We start from the raw sequence: 11,189 nt of genomic DNA, 5'->3' as shown, positions 1-11,189 counted from the left end.
CTCTGTATGACATGTTGCCCTGGGTCCGCTTCTCTGCTCTACGTCCCTTCTGCATCCCTTCTCCTCCTATTGCCCCCTCTCCTACAAATCCCACTGCTTGTGCTTCCTCTGTGGCATTTCCCAGTGGTGCGTGGGGTTTTTTTTGTGCAAAGCAAAGAGTTGAAACTTGAGTGACTGCTTTGGTTTCATCTGCCTCTGGAGAGCTGCATCCAGCCCTGCTCCATTACACCTGGGGCCGGATCATGTACGGGTGCCCCCGCATTTTCCCTCAGCTGCCAGCGGAGTGCTGACGATGCTGTGCTGTGTCTCAGCACCGTGCAGTTTGGCAGCAGTAATCAGCAAGCCCTGGGTCCTTTTTGGGGTAGAATGGGCCAGAGGGCCTGGGGGGGACTTTGTTCTTGGCAGCTCCTGCTGCGAGGAAATTGCAACGCCGGTATAATCCCTGCTGGCAAGCGTTTTCTGAGGTATCCGAGCTCCAGATCAACACCACCCACGCTAGAGCTGTTGCACAGGAACCTTTGCCCAGGGCTCTTCTAGAAATACTTTGCAGACTGATGAGGCAGACAGAGGTCACCAGGGCTGTGGTTGGGTTTGTCTGCTCCTTCCCCACCTTCCTGCAAGTAATTCTCTGGCCATGGCTGTTGTGCGTGTTAAAGGTCATGTTTAAAGGCCTTGTCTGCTCTCAAGTTGCAAAGAACAAGTGCTGGGTTCCTGGCAGTCTGGGACAGGCAGGTTTGCTCCTTAAAATAAAAGTGGCAAGCAAAACCCAGAACAGGCACTTACATTATCCTGAAATGGTAGAATTTGGGGCCACAAGAAGCTAAAACTGTTGTGGGGAAAAAAAAAAGCTAAATGAGACAGACAGCGCTGCCCAGGGTGAAAAATCACTCTTGGGGTGCTGCAGCCCTCAGTGCGTTCATTCCTGGGTGCGGTGCCAGGGTGGGAGTGCAGGCTCCTGGGTTTGCTCATCGATTCCCTGCATGGCTTTGGGCAATGCTCTCAAATTTTTCTGTGCCTTTGTTTTTTACTCTGTGCAACCCAGGATGAACACCTCTCTCTTCAGGGTGTTTGATGAACCACACAGTGCTTTGGAGTCCTCAGAGGGAAAGTGCTAGCTAACAGAGACTGCCCTTGCAGGACCAGAGGCTAGTGAGGCTCTGGGCAGGGTGCTGAAGGCCACGTGAGTGAAACTTTCTGTGGGTCTGGGACCTTAATCAGCGCTGAAATGCTATGCAAACACTCTGGACAGATAAGCAAATGCATGTGAAACCCCCTGGGCAAGCTGTTGTCAAAATAAAGCAAGTGCAGAGAGAGAACAGCACTGGAGGGTGGCCGCTGTCCTTGCATGGTGCGTGCTCCCTGTGATACAGGCTGGCCTTCTCGTGCTGAGTGCTACTGGCTCGATCTTGTCCTGCAGCCTAGATATGGTTCAGGGCTCTTCAGAGGGATAAAGATGTATTTTTAACTTCAGCAGCTGCCTTTTTTTTATGTGTTGCTTTTTTCTTCTTGTAGCTATGGAAGTGGCATGTTGTTTTTAAGCCCCTCTGTTTCTTAGCTCTCTCAGTGGAGGTGCCTAGAGCTCTCAAACCAGATTCCCAAAAATTTCAGCACTGGAAATTGGTAGCCGTTTTTGAAAATGTTGGCGAGACTGTGCAGCTCCGTACAGACGTTAGCTGATGGTCATTTGAACACACTTTCACCTCAGCCAAGTCCTCGCCCCATTGAAGCCGATGGGAATTTTCCTTGAAAAAGGCCATAAAGAAATCATTTTCTTGGCACGGAGAGAGGTGTTTCATGGGCTTCACATCAATGTTCAGGAGAACTTCAGCTATCTGCTTTGATTCCTGCAACACTTTGTCCCGCCCTGCACAAGGCTGTCTACCTTTTGATCCAAAATAGCACAGGAGATGTTTTCCACATGCCATAGAAAATTAGAAGAACTATAAAACACGATTGTTTTGTAGTTTGGCACCGTTCTGTTCACAGATATATTTAGTGTGAATTGAAGTTGGTTGGCGAAAGGCATTTGCCAGAATGACAAATAGGATTAGGGTTGTCTATCTGAGGCAGTTGCACACCTGCCCATCCCATGCTGGTAAGATTGTTGAGTGGCTTAATTGGTTCATGGATAGTCATAAGCAAGTATGCACAAATTACTTCTTTTGGTTAGTGTTAAAAAACATTATCTGGCTGTAAAAGGCATTGTTGGCTTATGGTATGCCCTGTGTTCTCCTGACCTTGAGTCTTGATGTCTCTAGTCTTGTTGCTACCCAGCCCATTTGCTCTTTGAAATGTGGTCCATCACAGCTGACACAGCCTCCTCCTGTGCATGCAGCTCATCCATGAAGGAAATGCCAGTGCTATGCATGTGGGGCCAACCTCTTCTGTCCCATTTCACTTCCCCAGTGATAGAGCCCTCCAAGTCCCAGGTCAGGAGAGCTCCTCCTAAGAGCAGCACCAGATATGGGAGAAGGAAAAGCTGTGATGGGGCTCCCTGGTGGATCAGTCCAGCTTAGCAGCAGGGCTGAAGGTATGGCTTACCATGGCTGGCTTGTCCTCAGAGAGGAGAATTTGCAGTTGATAGCAGCTAGAACTTCCTGGCCTCCGCTCCAGGCTTCCTCCTGTGATGGTGCCCAGAAAGCCAAGCCCCATCTCCCCAGCCCTGGGTGTGTTCATGGACACGGGCTTGCACAATCTGCTCCCATCAGTGGTTTTCTTTGGGCTGATATTTGTTAGCATTGGAAAGTGAGAAAAATGAGCAAAAGTATTATCAGAAGCAGGTTTTGTGAATGAATCAGCCGACAAGAGGCTTACCAGTTCGCCTTCATTTACTAGTGCAGTGCTTACTTGGGCAGATGTCTCTATATTTTAGTTGGAGGCAGGAAGGAGTGAGACTCGATGGGGGAAGGTACTGCTTCCAGTTTGCTGCTTTTCCTTCAGTTTGTACCATCGTTTTTCTGAATGAAGCAGGGGACTGCAATGTGTCCAAAACGCTGCCCTGCTGCTGCCTTTGTTCTTCTGCTGTTGTTGACAGCTTGGTGGGATACCAAGGAGAGGAGCACGAAAGACATCAGAAGGCTAAAACCTTCCTAAGCAGCTCATTGAGGATCAGAGCCTGGCCAGCCTTGCTCGTCTCTTGCATGGTGCTTTTTCATTTGATCCTGTCTGAAGGGTGGCCTCATGGCCTTCTCTCTTCTCACTATATGTTTCTAATTAACGGGGAGACTGGTGTATAAACAGAAGATTCCTGCTCAAAATATTCCTTGTCCGGCTCCTAGGATGATAGCCAGATGGCAATTGCCAGGCAGCAGCCCAGACTTCGAGCTTGCCCATCTGGCTATCAAACCTGGTCCCAGTTCTCATCTGGAACCAGTATTGAGGAAAGTCGTGGACTTTGCCAGATTGGTTTTGCCCCATGTTTGCTTTTCTGTTGCTACCTAAGCAGCTAAAACCCTGCAGACCAAACACGTTTAGTATTTCTGGGAAGTGGGACGATCCCAGTCTTGGGAGATCTGATGCCAAAACGATGGGGAAGTTCAAAAGGATATTGAGCAAATCCACTGAGGGATGAGTCTGTTTGTGGCTTTTAAATCCTGTGGGTCAGGTGCAGAGTCTAGTCATGAAAGTGCTGGTCTGCAGCACAGATTGGGAATGGTCCTTCTGACGTGTCCCCAAAACAGCAGCTGATGGTCTCTTGTGGATGGCGTGCTAGGCTGGGGTGGCTCTTTGACCCAGCCCACTTGGGCTAAACCCTTGCCATCAGTCTGCAGGTAAGCCGCACATTTGCTGAGTAAGTTCAGACAAAACTCTTCTTGCTGTTTCTCCCATGAGAACCTGGGGTTGTACCACCCGAAAAGAGCTTGGAAATCTGTGGCAGAAATAAACCACGTATTATTCTGATTTTTGACTCTTGTCATGATAGTAGAGCTATGTTCTGACAAAACATCACGATGCAGCTCCTGAAAAAAAGGAAATGCTAAAATCTGTAAATGCTCTGCACGCCTTGTCTCCTAAGAAGCAGGAGAGATCCATACATTTAGCGTTGCTATATGAGCTAATGCATTCCTTGCCCTCCATCATGCGCAGTTTGATATTATTTCTTTACTTCTATATAAGTGTCTGAGTTCCAGAGTGCTAGAAAGCTGAAATTTGAGGTGCCAGAGAGAATGCTCATGCTGGAAGACTGGGTGCTGCAGTTCCTCCTTGGCATATGCTAAGAGACACTTGATGTTTGTCACCACTGTAGGTCCAGAATGACCTGGTCTGTCACTGTTTGGGACAGTGGAGCTGCTATATACAGAGATATATACAGAGACATACTTGGCTTGGCTTATTGCAGTGAGAGGTGATGTGTATGCATGGGTTGTATCCTAATTTGGACTAAAAAGGACCTCTGGAGGTCTTGGTCCAAGTGCCTGCTTAAAACATAGTGAGCTTATGTTAGATCCAGCTACAGTGTTAGATCTACTGGGTCAACCAGATCAGACCAGGCACCAAGGAGGCATCAGCTGTCACCTTCTGGGCTTCTGGAGCAAGCATGAGGAATTGACATCTGTCCTCATTGCCACCACAAAGTCCAAAGGGACCGGTGTCTGCAGCGTGGTGACCATCGTGACCATCCTACTTTGGTAAGGATTGCTCTCAGAAACAGCACCCGCTGAACAGGGAAAATGCACAAGGCAGAAAGTGGAGGATGTGGAAAAAGTCTAGTGTTTATCCTCTGCTAACTGATTTTGAGATGGCTGAATTAGCTGGAGATCTTGTAACTTGCAGCGGTGGCTGAGTTGGGCCCAGGACACTTAAGGCTGTTCCACAGCCAGCAGGAGCGGTCAAATGCAGAAGAAGGTAGAAGCTAAATGAGTAATGCTCTTGTGTGATAAATGATGTGAACGGTGATACGGCAAGGACAATCACTGCAGTGGCAGGATCTCTGAGGTAAATTAGGGTGGCCATAAAACAGAGGCGAAGTATTTTTGAAAGCAAGCCCGAGAATTTATTTTAGCGCATTAATATTGAGTAAGTATTCCTGGAGATACTCTGAGGGATGATAGATGGACTTACAGTATTGTTACTAATCACTGTGGTTTTAAGTTTTGGAAGTGAAGTACACTTGGCATCCCTAACCTAACTGGACTTCTGATGGGAAAATTACATTCTTCGGGAAGTAATTTAGAAGGTCAAAGAAAAACCAGAAAGAACTTCTCCAGCAGCGATTTCCCCTGCTCTCTAAACTGTCTTTTAGTGTGGTAATAACTCCAGAATGAAAGGTTCTATTCTCACCTCCCGGATGAAAGGGCTAATGCAATTTAGAATTTTTGCATGCAAAGATTTTATGGCTTGGTAACCAGCCATTCTTGAAAGTGCTCCAGGATAGGATGAACCTGTGAGAGAGCACCTGGCTGAGCTTGATCCTTTCGTTGTCTGCCCTGTCTCCTGCAGATAATGGCGATGACCGGTCTGAAAGCATCCTGGCGGAGAACCATGTGGATGGCACCACAGGGATCCTGAGTGGAGGCGGTGGTAGGAAGCCCATGAAGAGTGGCATGAAGGAGCTGGCGGTTATGAGGGAGAAGGTGAACGAGCAGCAGCGGCAGATGGGCAAAGTTGGCAAGCCCCATCACAACCATGAGGACTCTAAGAAGTCACGGCTGTCGACAGGCAGGGTGAGAGGGCAGGGGGTTGTGGGGAGCTAATGGAGGCAGCTGCGGGCTCGCTAGGGAAACGCTGAATGCAAAAGCCTGAGTGACGTTTGCAACAAACTCTCTTAAGAAAAAAAAAAAATAAAGAGAAAGAAAAAAGGGGAAAGAGAAAAAAAAGGAAAAGCAAACATTTGTTTTGGCCTGAAGTTGGGGCTGAACACACCATCTGATGAACTTTGATGTGCTGGCAAGGAGGTATTATTTTCATTGCAGCTTCACCTCCTGACAGCGGAGCTGGGGAAGGGGGTCCCGCTGGCTTGACACCTGCCTCCACAGGAGTGCGAGCGTGCCCTTTGCCCACGGAGCAGCTTTCTCACACCCCTTTTCCCTAAGCAAACGCCAGGGATGGCCCAAGGGGATTGGGTGGGTGGGGGGCGCTGTCTGCCCCAGTGCAGTTTGGCGGGGGCTCCAGAGCCCCCAAGGACGGGCTGCGGAACTGTCATGTAGCGGGGAGCGGGCCTGGAGTCTTCCCAGTCCCCTTCTTCCCTGTCCCTGTCTGCTCTGCCCTCCAGTCCTTGGCCGTGGTTTCCCTCTAGTGGGCAGCTTGGTCAAGGCAAGTAGGATGGGATGGGGATGGAAGGCCACCCCAAAAGGTCCATAATGTGTCTCTATAAACATATTTGTACCTAGGGAACACAGGGAGAGAAGGGGCCTTTAAAAGAGAGCCCTGATCCCCTCCAAGGAACAGGCAAAGCAGGGGTTCAAAATAAGGTGCAAGCACTGTCAACTTAAAGAGCTCCTGCGATGCTGCTGCTGCTTTGGGAAAAAAGCTGTGGAGCAAGAGGGATGCCTCTAGAGACTGGCTTTGTTGGGTGCTCCTCTTCCTGGCATTTCCTCTCCACTCCCATGGGGTCTCATGCTTTTAGTTGCACTTCTGGGCCAAAACTCTATCACAGATATGGGATCTGGACTATGCTCAGTGAAACCCTCCTGGTCTGTCCGGATTAGTCCTGCTTCGCATCACGTGTCACCACCAGTGAGATCTATGGGATCATCTCTAAGGCTTCTCATCTGTGTCTCTCCAGGGCCTGTGACCTGGTGTCATGTTGGCTCTCGGCCATGTGAGGCCAAGATCTGTATGAATCTCCACAGACTGGCGTGTGCAGACATGCAACACTGATTTTGGGTGCCTGCCAGTGAAATCTGCAGCAGAACCCAGTGGCAGACTTGTGTCATGAGGAGTTGCACACAGGGGTTCATCCCTACTGGTGTTTCCATTGTTCAAAGTGTTGACATTGAATTGTCCCATTGCCCTGATCTTTTTTTTTTTGGTTTTGTTTTCTGCTTTCTGGCTCTTTTCAGACTTCTTGTCAGCAGGAGCTGGATCAGGTCCTGGAACGCATCTCCACTATGCGGCTGCCAGATGAGCGAGGTCCCCTGGAGCACCTCTACTCCCTCCACATCCCCAACTGTGACAAGCATGGCTTCTACAATCTCAAACAGGTAAGTGGAGAGAGGCAAAGCTCTGGGGCTGGCTGCACTCCTGGCCACAGCTCTCGGCTCAGCCATGTTCCCACCATGTGCAGCCACAGAGGACACACAGAGCTCAGGGCTGATGTTGCACATGCGGTGTGAGGTGTGGGGTAAACAGCAAATAGGGTACGTCACAGGTTTAGTAACGCCCTGCGTGCATCTTCACGTTTAGGAACATGGCGTGCATCTGCAGCCATGGGCTAGCAAGAGGCGATGTGAGACCCACATCCACATGTGGCTGTAGGCAGCCCATGCGTAGAGAAACTGTTCAGTTCAGAGTCCTTTCTTCCCTGCAAGAGCTGCTTATCTGTCCAGGTCTATCATCACCTACTTTCACCCAGGTGTTGTCCTACCTGGGTCCTGCTGCAGGGGAAAAGCAGGGATGGGGCTGAATGCTGGCCAGTCTTACAGACAAAGCAGAAAGCACTTCTCCTGGGGTCAGGAAGGTTTCTAGAACACTTTGCTCATTTTCCTCCACAAATTGTGCCTGGTCCCATAGCTTCAGAAAGGATTCCTTTCAGGCAAGGTGGGGGTTGGGGTGCAGCATGTTTCTGAAAGTATTTATGGGACCCAAAAGGAGTCAAATGACTTAACGTGTGCCTGAATTTTGACTTCTTGGCTTCATTCATGCAAACCCAGCAGGTGTCAGCAGCTGAGGCATGGGGAAAAAATGCCAGGAAAAACCTCTTAGGCAGCAAAACACCAGCTTGTCTGGGATTGACTGGCAGCCACATGTGAATAGTACCTGGACAAGAGCACCCCTTATAGTTATGTGTAACTGAGCCTTTGGAGGGGAACCCAGAAAACCTGCTCTTTACATGGCTAAGCCTTTTTCTCAGGGCTACTTCTACCCCGTCATCAGGAGCATTAAAAAAAGTAGGGTGCTCTGAGATCATCTCCCTCCATCCCTTCTCTCTTCACTCCCTGTGTCTCCCTGAAGAACCCCACAGGCTGGCTGGATCCCCCAGCATGAGCACACTTGGAAGGGGTGGATGGAGCAGAGCTGGCAAATTCCCTGTAAGGAAATTGAGCCATGGCTGGGGAATGAGCCCGGGCAATGCAGTGGTGCATCGTGTGCTGCAAAAGCAAAGCTCTGCTTCTTTTTGTGCCTGGGAAACAAGTCAGCCTGCACTGAAGGGTGCAGATGGGTTACACACCAGTCACTGCTGTAGAAAAAGAGAGGGGACAAAAATTGCTTTCTCTTCTTCTGCCCAACCCTACCCTGGTTAAAGGCAAGCAAAGCAAATGTGAAATGAATACCCATTTCCCTTCATCTGGGTTTCTAGAGCTGAGCATCAATTCCTTTTGATTTGCTGGAAAGCAGATGCCAACAAAACCATTCCCAATTGCTCCCACCTCCTGTGGGCCAGTGCTTGGGTGGAGGGTGCCTGGATGCACTCTCCTGCTGGGGAAGCTTTTTCATCCTCTCTTTTTGTGCTTTTTATTCCCACGAACAAGGCTGCATTTCTGTCTCAGTCCAGCTGCAGAAAATGGCTTGAATTCAGCTTTACAAAATGCATGCAGAGGCTGGCCTGCTGGAGTAACCTCTGCATCTCCCACTACACCCTATTCACAGGTGTATCTGCTGGGGATGGAGGGGTGAGCACCAGGTGCAAAGTGCCTGTAGCCTTCCCAAGGCAAGAGGTGGATGATAACCATTAGGGCAAGAAACTTCTTTCTAACCAGATCAGGCTGGGGGAGTGGGGAGGGCAGAGTCCAGGTCCACGTGCACCAGGGTGTCTGCCTCTGTTCCAGGACACAGCGAAGCCCTGTGTGAAAACATGTTAGCATCTAGCTGTGGGGGCCTTGCTCTCATGTTTCAGTTTGTTTAGCCCAATTCGCAGGCGAGAAGCAGCTTACACAGCTCCTCTGTCAGTCTGTCTCATCCCTCATCACCCAGGGATTTTTGACTTTATATGGATGCTTTCATCCACAGTTGACCGAGTGATGCATCTCAAGCACAGTTGTTCTTATGTTTCATTAAAATTGGCTTCTTGGTTCCTGGCACAGCCCCTGGGAAAAAGGTCCAGCCCTCAGCCTGGAGCAGTGATGCTGGTGCAGCACAGACCCTGGGTTGTCCGAGTGCAGCATACCTTGTTGCAATCTTTAGCAATCTTGCCTAAAGCCAAAGTGGTGCCAGATTGCTGGAGAAACCCCAGCTTTGCCTGTGTTCGGGCTTTGGCTGGTGGGGCTGTGATGTTTCCTCACCTGACGCCTGCCCTGTCCTTCTCTGTGCAGTGCAAGATGTCGGTGAACGGGCAACGTGGCGAGTGCTGGTGCGTGGACCCCATCCATGGGAAGGTGATCCAGGGTGCACCCACCATCCGCGGGGACCCTGAGTGCCACCTCTTCTACACAGCCCACGAGCAGGAGGATCGGGGAGCACATGCCCTGCGGAGCCAGTAGACGGACGTGATCCTGCTTGCTGGAGGCAGCTCGCCGTGGCCCCAGTGCTGGATATTATAAGGGTTTCAGTGTGTCTCTTTAGGCTCTGGAAGAGACTGGGGTTGGGTCCTGTGTGCTGCCCTCATTCCCCTGCTCCTTGGGATGGGAGGAGTGGTAGGGGGGTTGCAAGGAGAAGAGACTGCTTTCCTGGTCTTTCACCCAACCTAAGCCAGAGAACCAATCTTTTTTCTCCTCGCCCTGGCGGCCTTGCCCTCCCTGCTGCTTTGCGGCATCCTCCAGCACAAAGCGCCGTGTACTCCCCAACACCTCCCAGGGGACAAAACTCCTCATCATGGATGGGAGTGGGACAAAAAACAAAGTAGAAATCCTACCCTTTCCCACTCTCTCCCTCCCTTCCCCGAGACCAAAGACTGTAAATACTGTGCCGCCTGCCTCTTGCGTCCTGCCAGTCCCCTGCGCCCCAGCCCGGCCACCGGTCCTGGCATGGGATGCAGTGTGGGGGGGAGGGAAGGAAGGAGGAAAGCCCCTGGCTTTCTAGCTGGAACATGCTGGTGCAGCTGAGATGCATCTCCCAAGGAGGCATCAGTAAGGGAAAGGGCTAAGGATGAGACAGCCCCCCCACCCCAAACACCCCTGGGTACTTCCCTTCCTGGTGCTGGGGCACAGCCAGCCCCACAGCGACCCAGCTTGAGCCACGGTGCAGGTGGGCAGGGCCTTTGGGTGATGGTAAAGCTAAACGTTCGGTTTTCCAGGGGGTTTGAAGGGCTATAGCCAAGCATTTCTTAGGATCAGCTTATGCTGAGGGAGCTAAAGTGAACTTGCTGGGGCTGGGTGGAAGGATGCCTGTGTAGATTTAGGGTAACAAACCAGGGGATGTCTCTCCCTCTCTCTCTCTCTCTCTCTCTTTCCTTCTTTGTTTCTAGATAGGAAAAATAAAAAAATCCCATCTAAAACCTGCACTCCCAAGGAGCTGCCCATGTCCTTCCATTTTCACTTGGGGCTGGAGTGAGCATCTGCTATTCAGCACACACATTTCTTTCTTTCTTGTAAGTAAATTACGGTATATGTCTTGTTTTGTAAAGGCTCTGACGCACATGTACCTACCCCTCTGCCCACACACACATCTGTATAGGTTCAGTCTAAGCAATTCCAGGCACCCTGACAGGTTTTGTGCTGGACATGCTGCTCCGAGGAGAGATGCGTCTCTGCTGTTATTTCACCTGTTGATTTTTTTCTGTACAGAACGCACCGACGCTGAGAATAAAATAACTTCCCCGTCGCCTAAGCAAGGAGGTTTTATTTTTTTCTTCCTTTTTTTTTTCCTTTTTAATATGAATACCATTTGGAGAGTGATTGCAAAAAGCCTCTCTTACAGTAAAAGTCTTGGGCTTTCCTTAAATGAAATCAAGGCCAGGTAGGGGATGGAATAAAGCATCTCCCAATTTCTGGCAAATGCTTCTGAGTAGCAAACAGCCTCCAGATCCCAGGTCTTCTGCAGGGTTAGGTTGAATAGTGTGTAGGAAGGAGCTTCCTTGCGATACTGGATGCTGGCTGGGAGTCCTCAGTTCCTGCATGGTAGGGACGAGGCAGCAAAGCTACCTGACTGTGACC

The 11,189-nt window shown here is 50.1% G+C and overlaps 1 protein-coding gene across 1 annotated transcript; it reads left to right on the top strand.

Moving 5' to 3' along the window:
* The first annotated feature begins 5,438 nt into the window (after positions 1 to 5,438).
* On the top strand, positions 5,439 to 9,729 carry IGFBP2 (insulin-like growth factor binding protein 2, 36kDa). The gene is made up of 3 exons (XM_010144576.1): positions 5,439 to 5,663; positions 7,002 to 7,142; positions 9,411 to 9,729. The coding sequence occupies exons 1-3, from the start codon at positions 5,532 to 5,534 to the stop codon at positions 9,576 to 9,578; spliced, it is 441 nt and encodes a 146-aa protein (XP_010142878.1). The 5' UTR covers positions 5,439 to 5,531; the 3' UTR covers positions 9,579 to 9,729.
* The last annotated feature ends 1,460 nt before the right edge of the window (positions 9,730 to 11,189 follow it).

This window comes from Buceros rhinoceros, unplaced genomic scaffold (genome assembly GCF_000710305.1).
Source record: "Buceros rhinoceros silvestris isolate BGI_N320 unplaced genomic scaffold, ASM71030v1 scaffold16131, whole genome shotgun sequence".
NCBI lineage: Eukaryota > Metazoa > Chordata > Aves > Bucerotiformes > Bucerotidae > Buceros > Buceros rhinoceros.
This window is presented reverse-complemented; position numbering and strand designations above follow the sequence as displayed.

Bases quoted from the DNA above. Each gene is read 5' to 3' on its own strand.
- IGFBP2 (XM_010144576.1), top strand. From the start codon at position 5,532: ATGAAGAGTGGCATGAAGGAGCTGGCGGTTATGAGGGAGAAGGTGAAC. The intron at 5,664-7,001 runs GTGAGAGGGCAG...GGCTCTTTTCAG, and splicing joins CACGGCTGTCGACAGGCAGG to ACTTCTTGTCAGCAGGAGCT. The intron at 7,143-9,410 runs GTAAGTGGAGAG...TTCTCTGTGCAG, and splicing joins GCTTCTACAATCTCAAACAG to TGCAAGATGTCGGTGAACGG.